Below are 17,373 nucleotides of genomic sequence, written 5' to 3'. Positions count from 1 at the left end.
TATCAGAGTTCTGGTCTCTGTCCTCAATTGCCTTGTAGACCACATTCAAATCTTTGATCTTTATGCAATGCTATAGAGCATCCAAGCTATAAACCCACTATAGCTCTAGCATATCATGATCCTCCACTGGATACCAGGGCTGCCTGTGATTTTCCTCTCCCTAGCAGTTGAATTAGTCCAGGACATCAGTTTCAATCCAGCTGGAAATGCAACAAGTAGGTATGGCACAGGCGTAGCTGGAAAAATTGCAAATGGCTCCACAAAGGCCTGCAGGCTGTCAGTAGAAGCTTCACCAATTTAGACTTTGCTTAATTACTGGCATACAAGGAGAGAGGAGCTCAGTCACTGTCAGGTTACAGTAGTCATACAGATAGAAAGACAACTGATAAGAGTACCGTGTACAACAGCACATGGAAGACAGGCATTTAAAAGAATGTTGTTGGAGTATAACTGTCAATTGTTATTTGTCTTTATTTATGCATCAGTCAGTGTGATTTGTCATAGAAATGACCATGACGTCAATATCATCAGTATTTTGCCAGTACTGTTGTCTCAGGAACCAGCAGTTCCAACACCTTCTCAACTATAGATTTTCAGTGTGTATAAAACGTACTATGAACCTTTAGAATCATATGTTGGCCAAAAGCGTTACTGCACATCAGTACAAGACCTTCCACCATTGTCCGTGCAGATCACTTCAGGACTGGCAGGTACACTGATCAACAGTACATCACTGCCGCCAGAGGAACATTAATTTTCACTTTGGGACGCATAATGTAAGAAGGAATCTCCCAACCAAAGATTCAAATGTTATGTGTCTAGTTAGAGCACCTAGGTGGTACCCTAAAGCTGTGTGTATGTTGGTGGTTTGTTCAGCTTTCAGCCACCAAGGTGCTGCTGTGCAGGTGATCTGTCCAGCATTAACTGTGGTGACACAGAAGACAAGGAATGTGGGCAGTCGAGTCTTCACCATGTCTTATGGGTTCTTCCTAGTTTGGCCACATTGTGCTGGGTGTGGACATGCCCTTTTATACCCTTTAGAGCTGAAAGTGATCGGTCTACCCATACAGTCCTACCTAACTTAGTCCCCATCTTTTCCTTCTCAGTCTGGGTGTCCTAAGATGCTGCATGTAGGTTTGTGCTGGAAGCTTGATAACCTGCTAGCCTTGGCACCACAAACACACCATTCATGCAGCACTTCCTCTGCCACCTGAAGCCCGATTCCCACTTGTTCTCCATTCAGATCAGTGATCAGTGCATTAATGTTTCTATTCTCTGCAAATAAGATCCTTCTAGAACATAACTGGCCAACAGCTGTCCATATCCTGGCTGCTTCTAGTCACTGTAGATGCTATGGAGTGCCAATTCTAACTTTTGTAATCCTTAATAAAATCATGTCAGCCAGCTTTTAGCACAGATGTGTTTGTTGCTTTTCTTAGTGTCCCTACCTTTTTGTTCAGTAATAGTCAGATCTTCTTGTGAGGAAATTCGCAAAGAACTCTAATGAGGACCCAGCCAAGGTCGATTAGGGACCTCAAATAATTTCTATCTTGACTGATGGATTTGAGTATTAGCCTGTTCTTTTTGTTTTCTTTCTCTGATAAAATAGTTTAAAAAGAAGCAGTATTTTTGGATGCAAGGTGAGGGAGTTGCAGATTCTAATGGAAGCACTTCTTTTCCCCATGTATGCTTTTATACTGCTCTTATATCTTCATGTGAAATTGTGTAAAATTCCTCTCAAGCATATTCCCATGTCTACATCAAGTTATATACCAACCAAATTTCCTTCTGATACGATACGGTCAGAGCAAGGAGATGCAATACAGACTGGTCATGGCTTTGCACAGAGCAGTATCATTGCACATTCTGGGTCTGCTTGATCTGGATCCTTTCTAAACACTTTTTGTCTGTCTAGATTGTGTGTGTACTGTAATGCAGCGGTAGGTGACATAGCATTGTTGCAGGTACGCTGTTGTTGAGATCCAAGCAGTGTGGATGTATCAGCAAGCTCAGAGCTAATTCTAAGTTTTGCAAGTCTATGCATTGTACTCCACCAAGCAAAACAGAAATGACCCGTGTTGCCTGATCAAGCCTGAAACTAAGAAAGTATCTGATAGGGTGGAGTGGGATTTCCATCTGATAACATAAAAAACTAATTTGTTCCTCTTTAAAAGCAAATAAATTTTTGTTCATACAGCTGACCTGATAAGGTTATTAAAATCATATATGGTGTGTCAGTTCTGTAAACTGCAGTGCTAACTTTATGCAGGGTCATGCTTCTCTTCAAATTGAAATAAAATGCCTGGATTTGTGAGATTATTTTTAATTACCAGAGTACCTCAAACATTGCTAGGTGGTTCTGCTACATAAGGGAATGCACTTAGCTTAAAATGTTATCATTCACAAAGGTGAATTAAAATGAGTCTTAGTTTTCCCTACAGCAAGGCTGCCGTCAGGGAGAGTTTCATAGACCTTCAGTTTGACCTAGTGTGTCTGCTTTGACTTTCTCACGACCAGCCTTTCCCCTGCTAGTTTTTTTAATGTTTCAATTAATTTTCAGATATCTCAGAATACTTTTTTCTTGTTGAATACTATGTAAACAGCATTAGAAAAGAGCTGTGCTATGGACAAATGGCCTGATTTGATGGTCACCGAAGCTGGTGGAAAAGCTAAAGGCTGTGAGCTCTCCAGGAGATTCAGAGAATTAGTGAAGTGTCAGATTGCTCTCGACTGCCTTTTATCAATAAGCATTCTAGTTCCTCCAACACAGCCACTCAATTCACTCTACCAGGCAAAACACCCTTTCTGAAAATTGCATGTTTAGCATAATAGTGCACTGCAGTGAGTCACGGTGGGTTGGTGAGATGTCAGACTTATGGAGTAATAGTGCTAAAAGCTGATCTGCACACCCACAAAGGAGCACAGAGAGTCAACAGCAGGAGGGAAACCCAAATAATACCCTACTGCAGCTGCTCCCAGGCCCATTCCAGGAGCTGTCAACCCATCAAAGGCCCTTCTGCATCAAGCCAGAGGAACATAAGGGCACAATGACAAGTGGGAACCCAAATTAAGGACTCAGGGGAAGGAACAACCTGTGTGGGCCTCTCCCAGGGCTGTCCCAGAGGAACCTCAGTCCTTGTGTCCAGGCATGAAACCCACCCAGATGAGTGAACACCAGAGCACCTTTAGGACTGAGGGGGGTTACTGCCTGGGAGCATGGGACATGTTACGGCCAGGGGTGTCTCTACGGGCAATGACATAGGGAGTGGGCTGCTGAGGACCAGGGGGATCCTGAACAGCTGTACCTCAGTGTGTGGTGGTCTGTACCAACACCTGCAGTGAGGCTGTGTCCCTGAGGTCTCAAATGTTCAGGTGCCAGCAACTGGGGAGACTGGGATCTGGGGCAACTGCTGGGCAGGTGGAGTGTCTGAGCTCCGTTGCTGGAGGGATCCAGCTTGTGCAGCTGTGTGTATCTCTGTACTCTCACTAGTGGACCTCTGTTCTGTTCAGCCAGAGAGGTGAGAAGGATGAGGCCGTCAGTGCTGTCTGGGTGAGTGCTCTCTATTTTTGCCTTTGTTATCTGTGTGGCCAGCTGTGTATGTATGTATATATGTGGTGTATACACTTGTTCTGTGTGCGTGTGCCTACCGTGTACACATGCTCAGGCTTGAAGCTGGTAGAACCTCAGGCAGGGAGGTCCCACCAGCCTTGCCTTTCTTGGGCTGCCAGAACCCGCACAATATGTTTCCCACTAGCAATATGCTTTCTTCTTTATTAGCAGTGTCAAAAGTAGAGTAAGCCTAGGAGAAGAGTGGAAAGATATGCAGTGTTCCAGACTGTAATCTCATTTCCTTCCTTTTGTGGGTTGAACTTGTATGCAACAAGCATAAAACTACTGAACAGCAAGCTTGTTAGCATATTCATTTTCTCAAATTTGAAATCTGATAGTTGAGGTGGGGCTTGAGGTGGGCTGGGCAGTTTGAGAAGCAACAGGGAGAGCAACAACAACAAAAAAAGCTGTATATAAACCTGTGTGTGTGTATATATATAAATTATAGGCTAACATCTACCAATAAAATATTCACTAATGCACAAAGTTTATGCATCAGAAACTTGTGGAATAGTGATGAATGGTAGTGATTAAAAAAGAAAACATCTCTAAGTCTAAATATGATATAGACACAATATAATTTAACTATATAGACAAAAATGAAATGCCAATTTTCCTACAAAAACGCAGCCCAAGCTCAGAATTAACTGCTTCCTGTTGAGTCAAATATAAAAAGAAACCAGAAATACACCCGAGAAGTAAATTAATGTATGCATAGAAATTCTTCAGTAGGTGACCTAGTTTTAAAGACCATGGGGAATTTATGTCCATTGCCTGTAGAGAGGCAGGGAGACAGGGAAATCCTACTGTAGTGAAGCCCATGCACGCATGGAAATAGTGTTGGACTAAATTTCTTCATTGGCATAATTCCACTAAAATAAAAGAAGTGAAGAACAAATGTATCCCTGTATTTCAAGTTTGAGCAAAAGGACCTTAAAATATTTATTTTAGTTTAGCTCCCAAACAGAAGGTCTTTTGTAGCATCCTAACTGCCTAATTGCTATTTTTGTTCCCTTTTCTGTGAGGTGAGAATTTACATTCCTTTGTTATCAGTGGAAGTATTTTTCCTTCTCCAGGGGAAAAGAACCCTATCATTAAATCAAATAAATCATATTTTACTAGATTTATGCTTTCTTTTTGTCACTGTTACATACAAGCATCAGGAGAGATACCTACAAGCATGTTTTACCTATTTGTCTGGAGACGAAGTTTTGCTCCCTAAGGTTGTATAATTCTTCAGTGTCAAGCTGCTGATTTATATTACATTTGTAAGAGTTCTATAGACAAATTATTTTGATTACTAGGACATCTTATTCAGGGTCCATTTCCCTTATGTTGATTTGACTTTATTTTTGTATGCTTTAAGGTATGATGAATCGATACCTTACATAAGTATGAAACATACAGAGTGGAACAATTAATATGTTTACAAATGGCTTTATTCCATTCTCCTTTCAAAGGAATGTACCTTAACATTGCATGGTATGTATTCACAATAATGTTTTTGACCGTGAAACTTAAGCAACTCTGAACTCTCACCAAATGCACATAATAGTGCTTTTGCAAAATGTCTTGTTACCATACACAGCTTTTTTTGGTAGCTGGATCATTTTCCTACATCAAAGCCCATCAGGCTCACAAGTATTTCAACAAACTGAGTGATTTGGGTATACCACTTCAGGGTTTTCTGGGTGAGGTAGAAAAGTAAAGCGGAAACAAAAATCTGTCACTTTTCTTTATGAGAAAAGGTTCGGTCTTTGTTCTCCATTTCATCGTTGGAATGAAATGTTATTTATAGTGTATCTTGTCTTTCACAACAGCCTGCAAAAGCTTTCACTGGGCTAATCTTAATCTTCAGTTTGCTTTTCAAAATGAATGCTTCTGATGTGAGGCTACTTTACAGGAAGCATGACCTCATTTTGCCTCTGTGCCGCCGATTGCACAGGCTGTTTTCAAAAGGAAACAGGGGACTTCATAGGACTGCCTTTCCAAAGACTCAGGGCTAATCTCTTCCACGAAGTTGCAGAAAGAGCACCCTCCACTTAACATCTCAGAGGCTCTCATGTTGGTGGTGTGAAATTTTTTTGCATACATGTGTTAAGAGTGAAATGGATTTTCAAGATTTGGAAGATTTTGCCCATATTTATCTCTTAATGTATTTGTCAGCTGAGGAATAACTAAGCTTTGGATTAATTTCTATATCGCTCTTCAGGAAGTTTTGGTTTTTTGTGAATACTGTTATCATAACCTGCAGGGAGGAAGGACTAGACTACTCTTCAAAAATCACTAATCTGTGCGAACAAAAAAACCTATCTTTGTAGATACTTGTTTGATAGGTACAATAGAATTAAACTGATTGCTTGGGCTTCAGCTAATTTAATAGTTAGCACTGTATTTTGGTACAGACTAATGTAAGTATTTAGAATGTAAATATAGGCAGGGGACTCCTGGCTACCAATTGAGGGCATCATTGGCACTGAGGTTTATTTGATTTTTGGATGAAAAGGAAATTAAAACCGACGATTTTGGACAGTGACTTTTTGTTTATATTATGACATGGGCTTTTGGTTGTTTTGAAATTCAAGGGGAATTTTTTCCGTAAACTTTTATTTGAATTCTTGACATAAAATATTGCTGCATTCACCTCAGATTCACTTTTAGTGAGATTTCTTAAAGCTGTTGGCCTTTTCTCATGTTATAGTTTAAAGGTTCTGTACTGATGCTCATTTTGTGGATTAGAGATATAATATTACTGCTTTATCATACAGTGGTGGTTGAGTTGCTTTGTTTTGGCTTGCTTATATTGTTACCATAGCTTCTCATGCTATTAATTGCCCAGAAATGGGACTGAATATTAAATGAAAGCAGAACACTGTGCAGCGTTATCTACAGCATGATGTTTCCATGCTTTCTCCAGCATTGATTGAATTATGATTTTCAGGAACCCTCTTCATTAATGCATGAGAAAGAAATAAAACTCATGATCAAGGGTAGCAAAAGAATCTATAGGATTGCCTGTTCTATGACTGTTTAAAAAAGCTTGGTATTATTATTACTTAAAATAGTTTGAAAGCAAATTACAACTGCTTATTAACTGTTCTTCAGCAGAGGGAAAGTCATCGCCTCCCCAGTAATGTATTTGCATATGTATAGCTCTTGCTTTCTTTTATAAACATATGTATTTACTCTATTTTACCTTAGATTTTACTTCTCTGGAGGGTGGCAGATAAATAAGCATCCTGCAGAGACATACTTGCAAATTTAGGAGACAATTCAAATTAGTAAAGGAAGGACTGTGGTTTGTACGGCCACTTGGATTAGTACGTGCCAACACTTTCTAAGTGTAAGCACTACCTATAGGTAAGATACTATTCTTAAAAGTTACTCTTTTTTAGCAGTTGTTACTTTATATTATTGTAACTGAAAAAAACCACATGCAATACAACTGTGTTGTGGGTTTTAGTTGCTGGAAAGTTTCACTCTCAGAAGAGTTGTAGCAGGTATAACTGATGGTGAGGTATATTTCTATATCCCTTTACAAACAAATCTGCCCTAGAGTCATTCATTTTTGCCTAAGTGAGAATACAACTAATTATGTAATATATATTGAAGATACTATCTTACACATCCTAATTTTCAGAAAAGACAAAATAAAACATACTTCTGTTTCTTTGTAAATGCTTTTACACACAATCCATATTACTGTTAGCCCAGCATGTATGAAACAGTCCTTTTCAAGATGTATGGAATATCACATGTTGCATCGACGCAAGAAGCAAGTAAATTTGTGCACATTTGTCAGAGCTTTCAATAAAAACCTCTGTAGTGGAACAAATCTTGTCTGACTGATAAGATTTGGAATTTTGCTGATTTTAGTTTATATCCAGATCTGAAAACCACCTATGGAGTTCTGCCTGTATTTTCTTGTAGGGTTTGGATTAATTTCTTGGTTTTCAGTTTGTTTTTGCACAGTTTAACATAATGATTTTACTTAAAATAAGAGAAATTATTTCAGGACCTAATTGTATATGAAAAAAATAGGCCTACAACATGTCAGTCTATGAAATACACCACTGCTCTCCCTTTTTGTACAACTGGCTGTGTGGCATTCTGACTAATACTACTTGATCTCTTTGTATCTCCACCAAGTTTCTTCCAGTTGTCTCTTCCTCATGTTGTTTTTGCAAGGGTTAGAGCATAATTTTCTCATGGTAAAGTGAACGGTTTGGGTTGTTTTTTTTTCCCCAAAGTGTAGGAGAAACAGCACGTATGGGAGTAGGGTAATAGGACTGAGTGGTAAAAAGTACTGTGGAAGGTTTTACTTCCTATCTTTGGTGACCCTGCCTGGTCCCAAGGCTCAGTCAGCCTTCACATCTAGGCTGTGACTGACAATTGAGTTCCAGATAAAAATAAAAAAGAGTACCAAAGTGGAAACACTGACCTTCATGTCCTTTCTTTACCTCAGCTCGTAATTGAACATTTTAAAAAAAAACCACAACTTTCTCTTAGACCTATCTCCTCTTGTAGGTGAATGGTGGGCTTTTACTAATGCTATTGTAAGCTTGAAGATCTAAAGATACAGCAGAGGCAAGGTATTACAGGGAAAGATCATATCTTTTATCTTTCTATGTAATTGCAGACATAAATTCTTTCTATGGATAACCATTGCTCATATTTCTTAAGATTGATTCTGTCAGATGCTGAACATCTGGTAGCACTTTGCAGACTTGATCCATGGTAATCCAGACAAATCCTATTTCCTTAGTATCCTGCCACAGTATTATTGTCAAATCTTTGTCAGTGTTGCTATCCCTATGCCTGTTTGTGCTATATCTGCAATTTTCATCTGAAAAATATATTGTAATGGGGGTACTTCCATTCTACTCTTTATCTATCACCAGTACATGTACTAATTTTTGCATGAAGTAGGTTTCTGGGAAAACACTTAAAATTACTGCAGCTATTGCGTTTGTGTCCATAATTATTTTTCTCAAGGTTGTAAGCTGTGCAGTGTACAAGTGTCTGATTATGATTGGCTCTGATTCTGTGTTGTCCTGGTTGAGATGACTTTCCAATATACACTACATTTTTCCCACAATCTTTCATCTGTTTTATCTCCTCTAATGTCTCCCTTAATGTCCTTTTCTTTTTTAACTTCTTTTATGATCTTTTTGATATGCATAAGGTTTCTGTCAGTGAAGACCTGTCAGCTGTTTGAGCTGTCACTGGATATAATGACTCCTTCTTATTTGGCCTTTGCCTCTGCAGATTCAACAGCGTTTAATGGTGAACATAGACGCAGCCTCTCACAACATATTTTTCCAAGGTATTGAGGAAAATTATACTTGTTTACTTTTATTTTTATTTCATTGGAGATGTTGTAAAATCCCTTTGGGGCTTTTTTTATACAAAACTAAATACTTAGATTTATAGTGCTGATTTTAATTTAATTACTGCTTTAAATGAAAGTCCAGAAATACTGCTGTGGAGATTGGAAGCATTAGCTTGGCAATTACAAGGTTTTGGAGTACCTCTGTTCCACCTGCTTTTCCCTCCACTGAAATTACAGTCTCCCTGTGTGACATGCCATATGGGATAGTTAAACTGCTACTGAAACCCACGTCAGCCACTGAATCAATCCAGTCTATTCTTTCCACAGATGTCACTGCATGGCCACTTGGAACTCAAAGATGTTGAGGAGAAAGGACTATCCGTAAACCCATTTTTACTTGAGCTGAGTTAAATGTCTGAAATATTTAGATCCTTTCACCTCTGTCGTTACAGTACTCCGAGGTACCCCTATTTTAAATACCACATAGTGTGTTTTTCTGTGCTGTATTTCATCTCAAAGTCAATTATATTGCAGTGCTGGATGAAGTTATCACCATGTGTAGACTTTATCCCATGTTGTTCTAGCTGCATGGTGTTCTAGGATTTGTGAGAATTGAAAGTCATGTATCCTCAAATCTTCATTAAATATGGCTAGATTATAAAAAGCAAACAAATCCTGCCAGGTTCAGAGGCACTCAGGTTTGTGCCATGCAGAGTAACTCAGAGAAGCAAAAAAATACTCTAATACTCTGACAGCTCCAGGTAAGTGTAGATCTAGCAGGACTCCTTGGCCAAGTGCACTGCCACAGAAATACACCTTGCACTTCTCAATTCAAGCTGGCTCCATGCATTCATGGCACGCACCACATGGCATGAAGCCCTCCTATAATCTGAAGCTCTGTAAAGTGTGATGCAGGCACACTCTAGGTGGCTGAAACCCCCTAGGTCCAGAAGTAATATCATTATTATATCCACATATTTTAAATCTATGTCATTACCAGCCCCCATCAGCTGGTAATGTAAATTTTTTATTATCAAATCATGGGTATGCTCTGTCTAGACATTCACTAAATTGGAGGGTTTAATTTCTCCCTTTCAGTTATGCTTGCACCTTTTTGGACAATGACCCTGCCTAAGAATATTGTTCCACTAATCCTCTGGCAGGCTCCCTTTCCACATGTCGCCTCAGCCCTCAACTACTTTCTAATGGTTATTACATTTTGATGGAAGACAGTTTTCTGTCTGATGAGGAGGGCAACATAACACTGACACCATCCCAGACAAGTGTTACATATAAAGAGAATTTTGTCCGGTAAGTGACCTATATGCAGATTTTACTCAGTGTTGGCAATTGCCTCCAGATCTCTGGATTTATCCAGAGGAATCTGTGTGGCTGGCTACATTTTGCTTAGCATAAGGTCAGCATTGCTTCTTAATGGGAGCATCTCAACTGATTTAGTTTGGAGAGTGCAGTGGTTGAAATAACTTGATTTTCAGTCATGTCTAATCTTACTACCCAAAAACTCTTCAGCACACAGTTGTTGCTGTAATTGGAGTTGTGTGCAATAATGAAAAAGGAGAGCTACAGCTCATTTTGCCAATGGGGTGTTACCATGATAAGGAATAAGAAAAAAGTAAGAAAAAGGTCTAGTCCTGGAATTCTTACTCAGGGAAAAATCTTGTGATTTCAGAAAAACATCAGTTTAGGAAGGTATATAAAATGTAGTTCCAGAAAGTACAGTGGATTCAGGCTGCACCAAATGGGATACGATAGGGTGAAACTCGTGGGTAGTATGAGACTGCTCACAGTAGTAGTAGAGCCCAATAACTGTAGTACATCCAGTATCACAATAGCATGATATATTGCCGCTCTGTTAATACATTTGCTGACGTTATTGCAGGGTGCAGCAGTCATTCTTGGTGACATACCCAGGGTCAAGAACACGGCTAGGAACAGCACCCAGAACCTGGGTCTTTCATGTCAGTCCTGCAAGCTTTAGAGCTCTGTCTCCACTAAACAAGAGTAATTAACTCTATTACTTGACAATGTGTCTTTTCTTTCTAGTGTATTCAGGCGAAGGAAAAAAATCTGTCACTCTCTTGCTAGTTTGTTCAATCTCAGTGCCTCCAGGTCATGGCTCAGCAGCACTGTCCTCAGCAATACGGACTCCTCTCATGTAGATGATCCTTGGCTTGACGGATTCCATAAACTAAAAGCCAGTCAGAATGATACTGGTAAGCCCTGATCGGGTGCCAAGTAATTGAGCTACAACATTACAGTCTATATTTAGTGGGGCTTGAGCATCTCTTTCTATAGGTTTTGCAGAGGCTGTCTGCCAAGATGTGCAGGTAAAGAATGACAGAATTTTAAGTGGTGAATTGAGCTCCGGGCTTTAAAACAGAGTATGAGTCCGCAAAGACCTTTGTGCCAAAAAAGAACTTTTAAACTGAATTTGGATCCAAAGTTGTCACCAGTGATGTTTATGCTGCTGTCATTAACATCTGGCACAGTCAGCTTTTACCTGGCTGGTGGGATAGCTTCACTGTGTTATGCTCTGTGCAGTTTTGTCTTTACTCTGCATATTTTCTCCTGCATACATACATTTAACTTGCCAATTCCCTACCCTTAACAATTTGGAAACATCCCTGTGATTAATTAATTAATTAATCCACCCCCCACCCCCAATTCATTAACACAAAGGCTCAAAGCTCTTCTTTTGTGTAATCTCAGTTGTATATGTGCTTTTTGTAGGTGATTCGGACTTTTCTTCTGAGTGTAATAGCCATGTGCTGCAGAGGCAAACTCTAGCATCTAATGGAGCCTCTCTCACCAAAGGTGATGAGTTTCTTCAGCCCAAGAAACCATTTTGTGCTTCAGAATCCTGCTCTCCATTTATGATTAATGCAAATGAAGAGACTTCGAGCAATGCAAGTATGTTACATTCTTATTCTGATGTGTCTTATTTTAAAATATTATGCATTAAAAATGCATAATAAAGTGCATTAAAAATACTGATATGGCCCCTTTGCAGAATTGAACCTATTTCCGGAAACATACCTTTTAAATGACTGATTAAAAATAAAATCTTAACATTTATATTTACTTGTTCATTCCTTCCTGCTCACATCTTTGCCTCTCCTATTTTCAGTGATAAATGGAAAAAGAAAAAAGTGAAGAGGAAAATGGAGGAAAGGGCATGGGAGCAAAAACTGAAACAGGCAATTATTCAGAAAGGCTTGTTTTCTGAGAGCATGGAGGGCATAGTCTCTCTGTGGTGGGGGGTGGGAAGACTCCTGAGAGACACTCAAAGCATGAAAATTAGGTTTCTGCTTTGAATCACTGTAAGCAAACTCCCTTAAAAAGAAACTGAAGAGGCTGGCCTCACAGGCTGAAGGCAGTCTTTGCAAACACCTCCTGTCATATATTTACTTTCCTGAAAACTCATGAAAATAATCCTTCTGAATTGTCTTTTAGAATCCAGGGCAGTGCAAAATGTCCTTTCTCAGATGGCTGCACTGATCATGCATTTAATAATTTCAATGTGTACAAGGTAATTGTTATTTCTTTGATTTGTTGTTTCTGATATTAGTGCTTACTCTGTTTCAACTGGTGAATAAAACATAAATTAAGGGTCACATTTTCAAAGTTAGATGTATCTTATTGTGAAAACATTTTTTCACATAACAGTCAATGCAGGCAAATATCTGAGCTATACAGATATGCACAAAAGTAAGAAATATGTATACAGATGTGAAAACCACTATGTCAAGTGAGCTTGGGCAGGGGTTCTGAAAGGCTGAGAAGAACCAGAATGGATCCATCTCTTTCTAAGTGACCAACATAGGTGATTCTTTAAGTCTGGGAATGCTATGTTTTTTCTTTCTAGGTGGTTATCCTCAATGGCTTAAGTAATTTAAAGTTTCCAACTGCAATTGACCTACCAGAGTTCAGAGGGTTCATCTGCAAGAACCTTCTCTCCTCCCACCCAGGCTTCATGTCTATTAACCCAATATGCATCTCTTGGGTTTTTCTAACCTTTATGGGTATTATTGTGTTCTCAGGTATTTTCTGGGAGCATTGGCTTCCACTTTGTTGCTGATAATTTTAGTTTGTAAGTACAGATTTTCTTTATATTCAACACAAAATATTTTACTAAATGAGTCACATCTGAGGACCAAAATCCATCATTGGATGTATATCCACAGCTTTTATTAATGCTTATAAGAGCAGTATGTTGGCATATGGGGACAGAATGTAACCTTCAATCAGTTACAGGATTTTGCATTTGAATTTCACATTTCTTTTGTCCCAAGATGCTGCTATGTCATCTTTCTTTGGACTTGACACATTTTCCAAAGCAACTAACTTTTGGTAAGTGGCTCCAGTGTCATGTGATGAATAGAAGAATTTAGAAATTTTAAATTAAGAAAAGGAAGGAGAGAGTCCTTCTGTTATTTTCATGTCAAAAGATAGCAGGCATTATCTGAAGTTACTGATGGAGGATTTGGCTTTTCCTGTTTCTGATTTGTATTTGTCATGGTTTAACCTCAGCCAGCAACCAAACACCACACAGCTACTTGCTCGCTTCCCCTCAAACAGAGGGATGGGGAGGAGAATTGGAAAGGGACGTAAAACTTGAGGCTTGAGATAAGAACAATTTAATATGTAAAGCACTACACACACAAAAAGCAAAGCAAAGCAAAGAATTCATTCACCACTTCCCATGGGCAGGCAGGTGGTTCAGCCATCCTCGGAAAACAGGGCTCCATCACACCTAAGGGTTACTTGCAATGACAAACGCCATCATTCCAAACATCCCCCCCCTTCCTTCTTCTTCCTCTAGTTTATATACTCAGCATGTTGTCATACGGTATGGAATACCTCTTTGGCTGGTTCGTGTCAGCTGTCCTGGCTGTGGCCCCTCACAATTTCTTGTGTCTCTCCAGCCCTCTCACTGGCAGGGCTCAAGAAACAGAAACATCTTTGACTTAGTACAAACATTACCCAGCAACAATTAAAACCATCAGTGTCCTATCAGCATTTTTCTCACATCAGAGCCAAAACACAGCACTGTATCTATCCCAGCTGAAATGAGGACAGTATTCATAGAAACTTTCTGTTTATTTTGAAAAACTGCCTTTTCATAATGTGCAATTTATGTTGTAACACCTATTCAATTGCAGAAAAAAGAAGATAAACCTAATATGCCACAACATGAAGATGCAGAGACAAACCAAGTATAGTAAATTCTTATGAATGCTGAGGTTTGCTTTTGAGCCTTGCACTGAAGTGAAGTGCACTTGCAGGCCAACAAACCAAGCCTTTTTTTTTTTTTTTTTTCCCCACTGGAAAAAATCAGAACAGCTAACTGGTGCTAGGCCCATCAACACCTTTCAGGGACTACAGAACTGATATGACTTGGCCCTTCTAACCCAATACATCATTAGGTGCAGGTCAGAGCTTGCCTTTGGCTTATATTTTAGTCTGGTAAATGTCTTAGAAGTATTAAATCAGTCTGATCCATTGAATAAAGGTGCTGATGTTGCTGTTTCAAACTGCTTTATTTCAAGCTTTGCACAAAGCTGTAGCTTCTAAATCCTGGAGAAAAAGACTTCCATATTCAGTTCTGAATTATGTGAGCAAGCTTACATGTAGGGCTCCATGCTGAAAGCATGTGTGCTTGTGCTGGATTTATGAATTGCCATTCTTTCACTTTCTATGTGTCAGAAAATTCCTTGGAGTTGGTAAAATCTAAAATGCTGCCAAGACTAAAAACATTTGGGCTTATCTGAATTTTTGTGTGGTGAAAGTGAAGCTCAAAAGGGACATTGTTTCTGAAACTGAGTCAGGGTGCAGGAGCTCAATGTGTCCCAAGGGCAACATGTCTATCTGGCAGACCTCTTAACCTTTGAGTTGAGTATATTGGAAGTTAGAGACAAGATGGCACAACCTGGAGAGCCATATTGCAATGATAGTCTCGTGTTTTGAGCACCCAAGGGTCTTGGCCCAATACCTCGGATACTCAAGGATGGTATATTACACTTTATTACTATGTCATGCCCAATAAATTCAAGTCCACCAGGTTAGGACTAGTGTGTTGCAGACGCATGCTCCAAAGTACTGCTTTCTGGAATAGTTTAACCCTGAGTCATAAACAAAGATGTTCTTCACAAGAGGAAAACAAATATGCTCTGAGAGCTTTTCAGTCACTAGTGCACAGAGAATACTTCTTTTATGCTCATCACAAGTGAGAAGTTACCTGCTCAGACAAGAAGTCCTACAGCTTAACTGAATTTGGCAAACCAGGACCTACATATATACTGATTATAACAAACTGTGGTTTAAATCAGGACAACCAGGTACGAGGCTTTGGAGTAAAATTAAGCTGTGAAGAACAGAGGGGTGGAGGGAGGTGTTTCTTATTGTCCTACTCTGTTTAACTGGCAATAAATTAGATTGATTTCCCCAAGTTCTGTCTGTTTTGCCCATGGCAGTAACTGGTGTGTGATCTCCCTGTCCTTATCTCAGTCCTTGAGCTTTTCTTTGTATTTTCTCCCTCTGTCCTGTTGAGGAGGGGAAGTAAGAGAGCAGCTGGGTGAGCACCTGGCAGCTAGCCAGGGTCACCACACCACACCTTAGTATACTGCAATTTAAATAATTGTGAATTTTGTATTTCCTTCTACAGAACTATCACACAGGATCTCTACAAAAGGGATGACAAACCCCTTGGTATTGAGCATAACAAAATAACAGGTATTTCTGTGCAATACGGTGTAGATACATCATTTAAAATACTGAACACAGAAAGAACAGGATTTTTTTCTTTTTCAAATTTATTATCTTGAATTGAAGCTATGTTCTCAACTAAAAAGTTAATAGTACTAGCAAAAGGTACAGCTATAAAGGTCGTTGTTTGAAGGGGCCTGCATTTTAATATGAAATAAATGGGCAGGTGCAAGGCCTTGCCAGTGGCCCTCCTTTATTCTCTGGCTCTGTGGAGTGGCCTTGGGCCACACAGTGGTGCCATTCAACCAGCTGCATAAACATCCCTCTCCTCAGCATGGATTTGTTACTGACCCAGTCAGGCAGACCTGGACAAATACTATGGAGTTAAGCTAAAGTGCATAAACTACTTCTGCTCCTTTGTGTCTCATTACCTGCACAAAACTTACGAGTTTTAACTCAATGACACCTGCTTTATCCTATCCTCTAAATCGCAATACAGTTAGAAATTTGCAGTGTGGCTGTGGGGAGTTCCATGTATTACATCAGAGGTAAATGACTTAATAAATTAATTTTATAATAAAAAAAAATCTTACAGCCTTATTTAAACTTATATGTGAATTTCCTGCTAGTAGAAGATAACCTTTAGGTTTGATTAGGCTTTTATATTAATGAAGATCTGTGTTAGCAAAGAGGTATGAAAAACATACTGACTTCCCTGATGTTTCCACTTTGAATGGTGACAGTTATGCTAGTTCGTGTTCTGGAGTCATCAATCAGGGCTGTTAGGAAGGCTGTGATCAAGGCATGACAGAGCAATGAACAGGATATATGAACATACGAAGAAGAAAATAAGAATTTAAGTATGAAAAAAGCCCAACTTCATTATCTTGTGATCAAATGTACACTATATTGGACTGCTTCTCCACTGCTGAATTGGACTGAATTCAAACTGGTGATAAGCAGGTCAGGATTAGATGAAGGACTCCATAAAGCTCATTAGTGATGTCTTGAAACATGTAGTCCCATCTAGTTTCTTTGAGGTTTAGTGTGCCATAACTTTGCCAGTTGGGAACCTGTTTAATCAAGCGTGTGAAGCAATGCTACATCATTATATTAACTACAAAACAGAAAATGTCAGGCGTGTGAATTTCTGTAGCTGTCTGAGCAGCTGCCTGAGGCCTCCAGCCATAACTCTTACTCATTAGCTTTGTTAGAAGGTAACTTCACCAAGGGTGAAGTTATAGTGTGGTAATGGAAGGAGAGTCCACAAAAACCTTCAGGAGGGCAAAATATCCATGTCCAGAGCATGACAAATTTTAGCCTGCTCTTTGACCTGATCTGTGAGTTACATATAGTGGCAAGGGATATTTTGAAGCAGTGACCTGCTGGGGGAATCTCCCAGGCAAAAGGTGGAGGACAGGAGCATTCCCTGTAAAGGAAAGGGCCTGGGGGTGCCGGTCAACAGGCAGCTGACCATGAGCCAGCAGTGTGCCCAGGTGCCAAGAAGGCCAACAGCATCCTGGCTTGTATCAGAAACAGTGTGGCCAGCAGGACCAGGGCAATAATCATCCCCCTGTGCTTGGCAGTGGTGAGGCTGCACCTCAAATGTTGTGGTCAGTTTTGGGCTCCTCACTACAAGAAAGGCATTGAGGTGCTGGAGCGTGTCCAGAGACCGGCAACGGAGCTGGTGCAGGGTCTGGAGCAC

At 39.7% G+C, this 17,373-nt stretch overlaps 1 protein-coding gene across 1 annotated transcript; it reads left to right on the top strand.

Annotated features, from left to right (window-relative positions):
* The first annotated feature begins 4,854 nt into the window (after positions 1-4,854).
* TMEM71 (transmembrane protein 71) lies at positions 4,855-16,208 on the top strand. Its single transcript, XM_055798680.1, has 8 exons — positions 4,855-7,435; positions 8,865-8,936; positions 10,041-10,074; positions 10,164-10,253; positions 11,007-11,176; positions 11,694-11,873; positions 12,417-13,313; positions 15,628-16,208. Exons 1-7 carry the CDS (start codon positions 7,288-7,290, stop codon positions 12,494-12,496), a joined length of 774 nt encoding a protein of 257 aa, XP_055654655.1. The 5' UTR covers positions 4,855-7,287; the 3' UTR covers positions 12,497-13,313; positions 15,628-16,208.
* Positions 16,209-17,373: the final 1,165 nt, after the last annotated feature.

Source organism: Falco peregrinus, chromosome 3 (genome assembly GCF_023634155.1).
Source record: "Falco peregrinus isolate bFalPer1 chromosome 3, bFalPer1.pri, whole genome shotgun sequence".
In the NCBI taxonomy this organism is placed as follows: domain Eukaryota; kingdom Metazoa; phylum Chordata; class Aves; order Falconiformes; family Falconidae; genus Falco; species Falco peregrinus.
The sequence above is the reverse complement of the archived record's forward strand: the minus strand, read 5'-3'. Positions and strand labels throughout refer to the sequence as shown.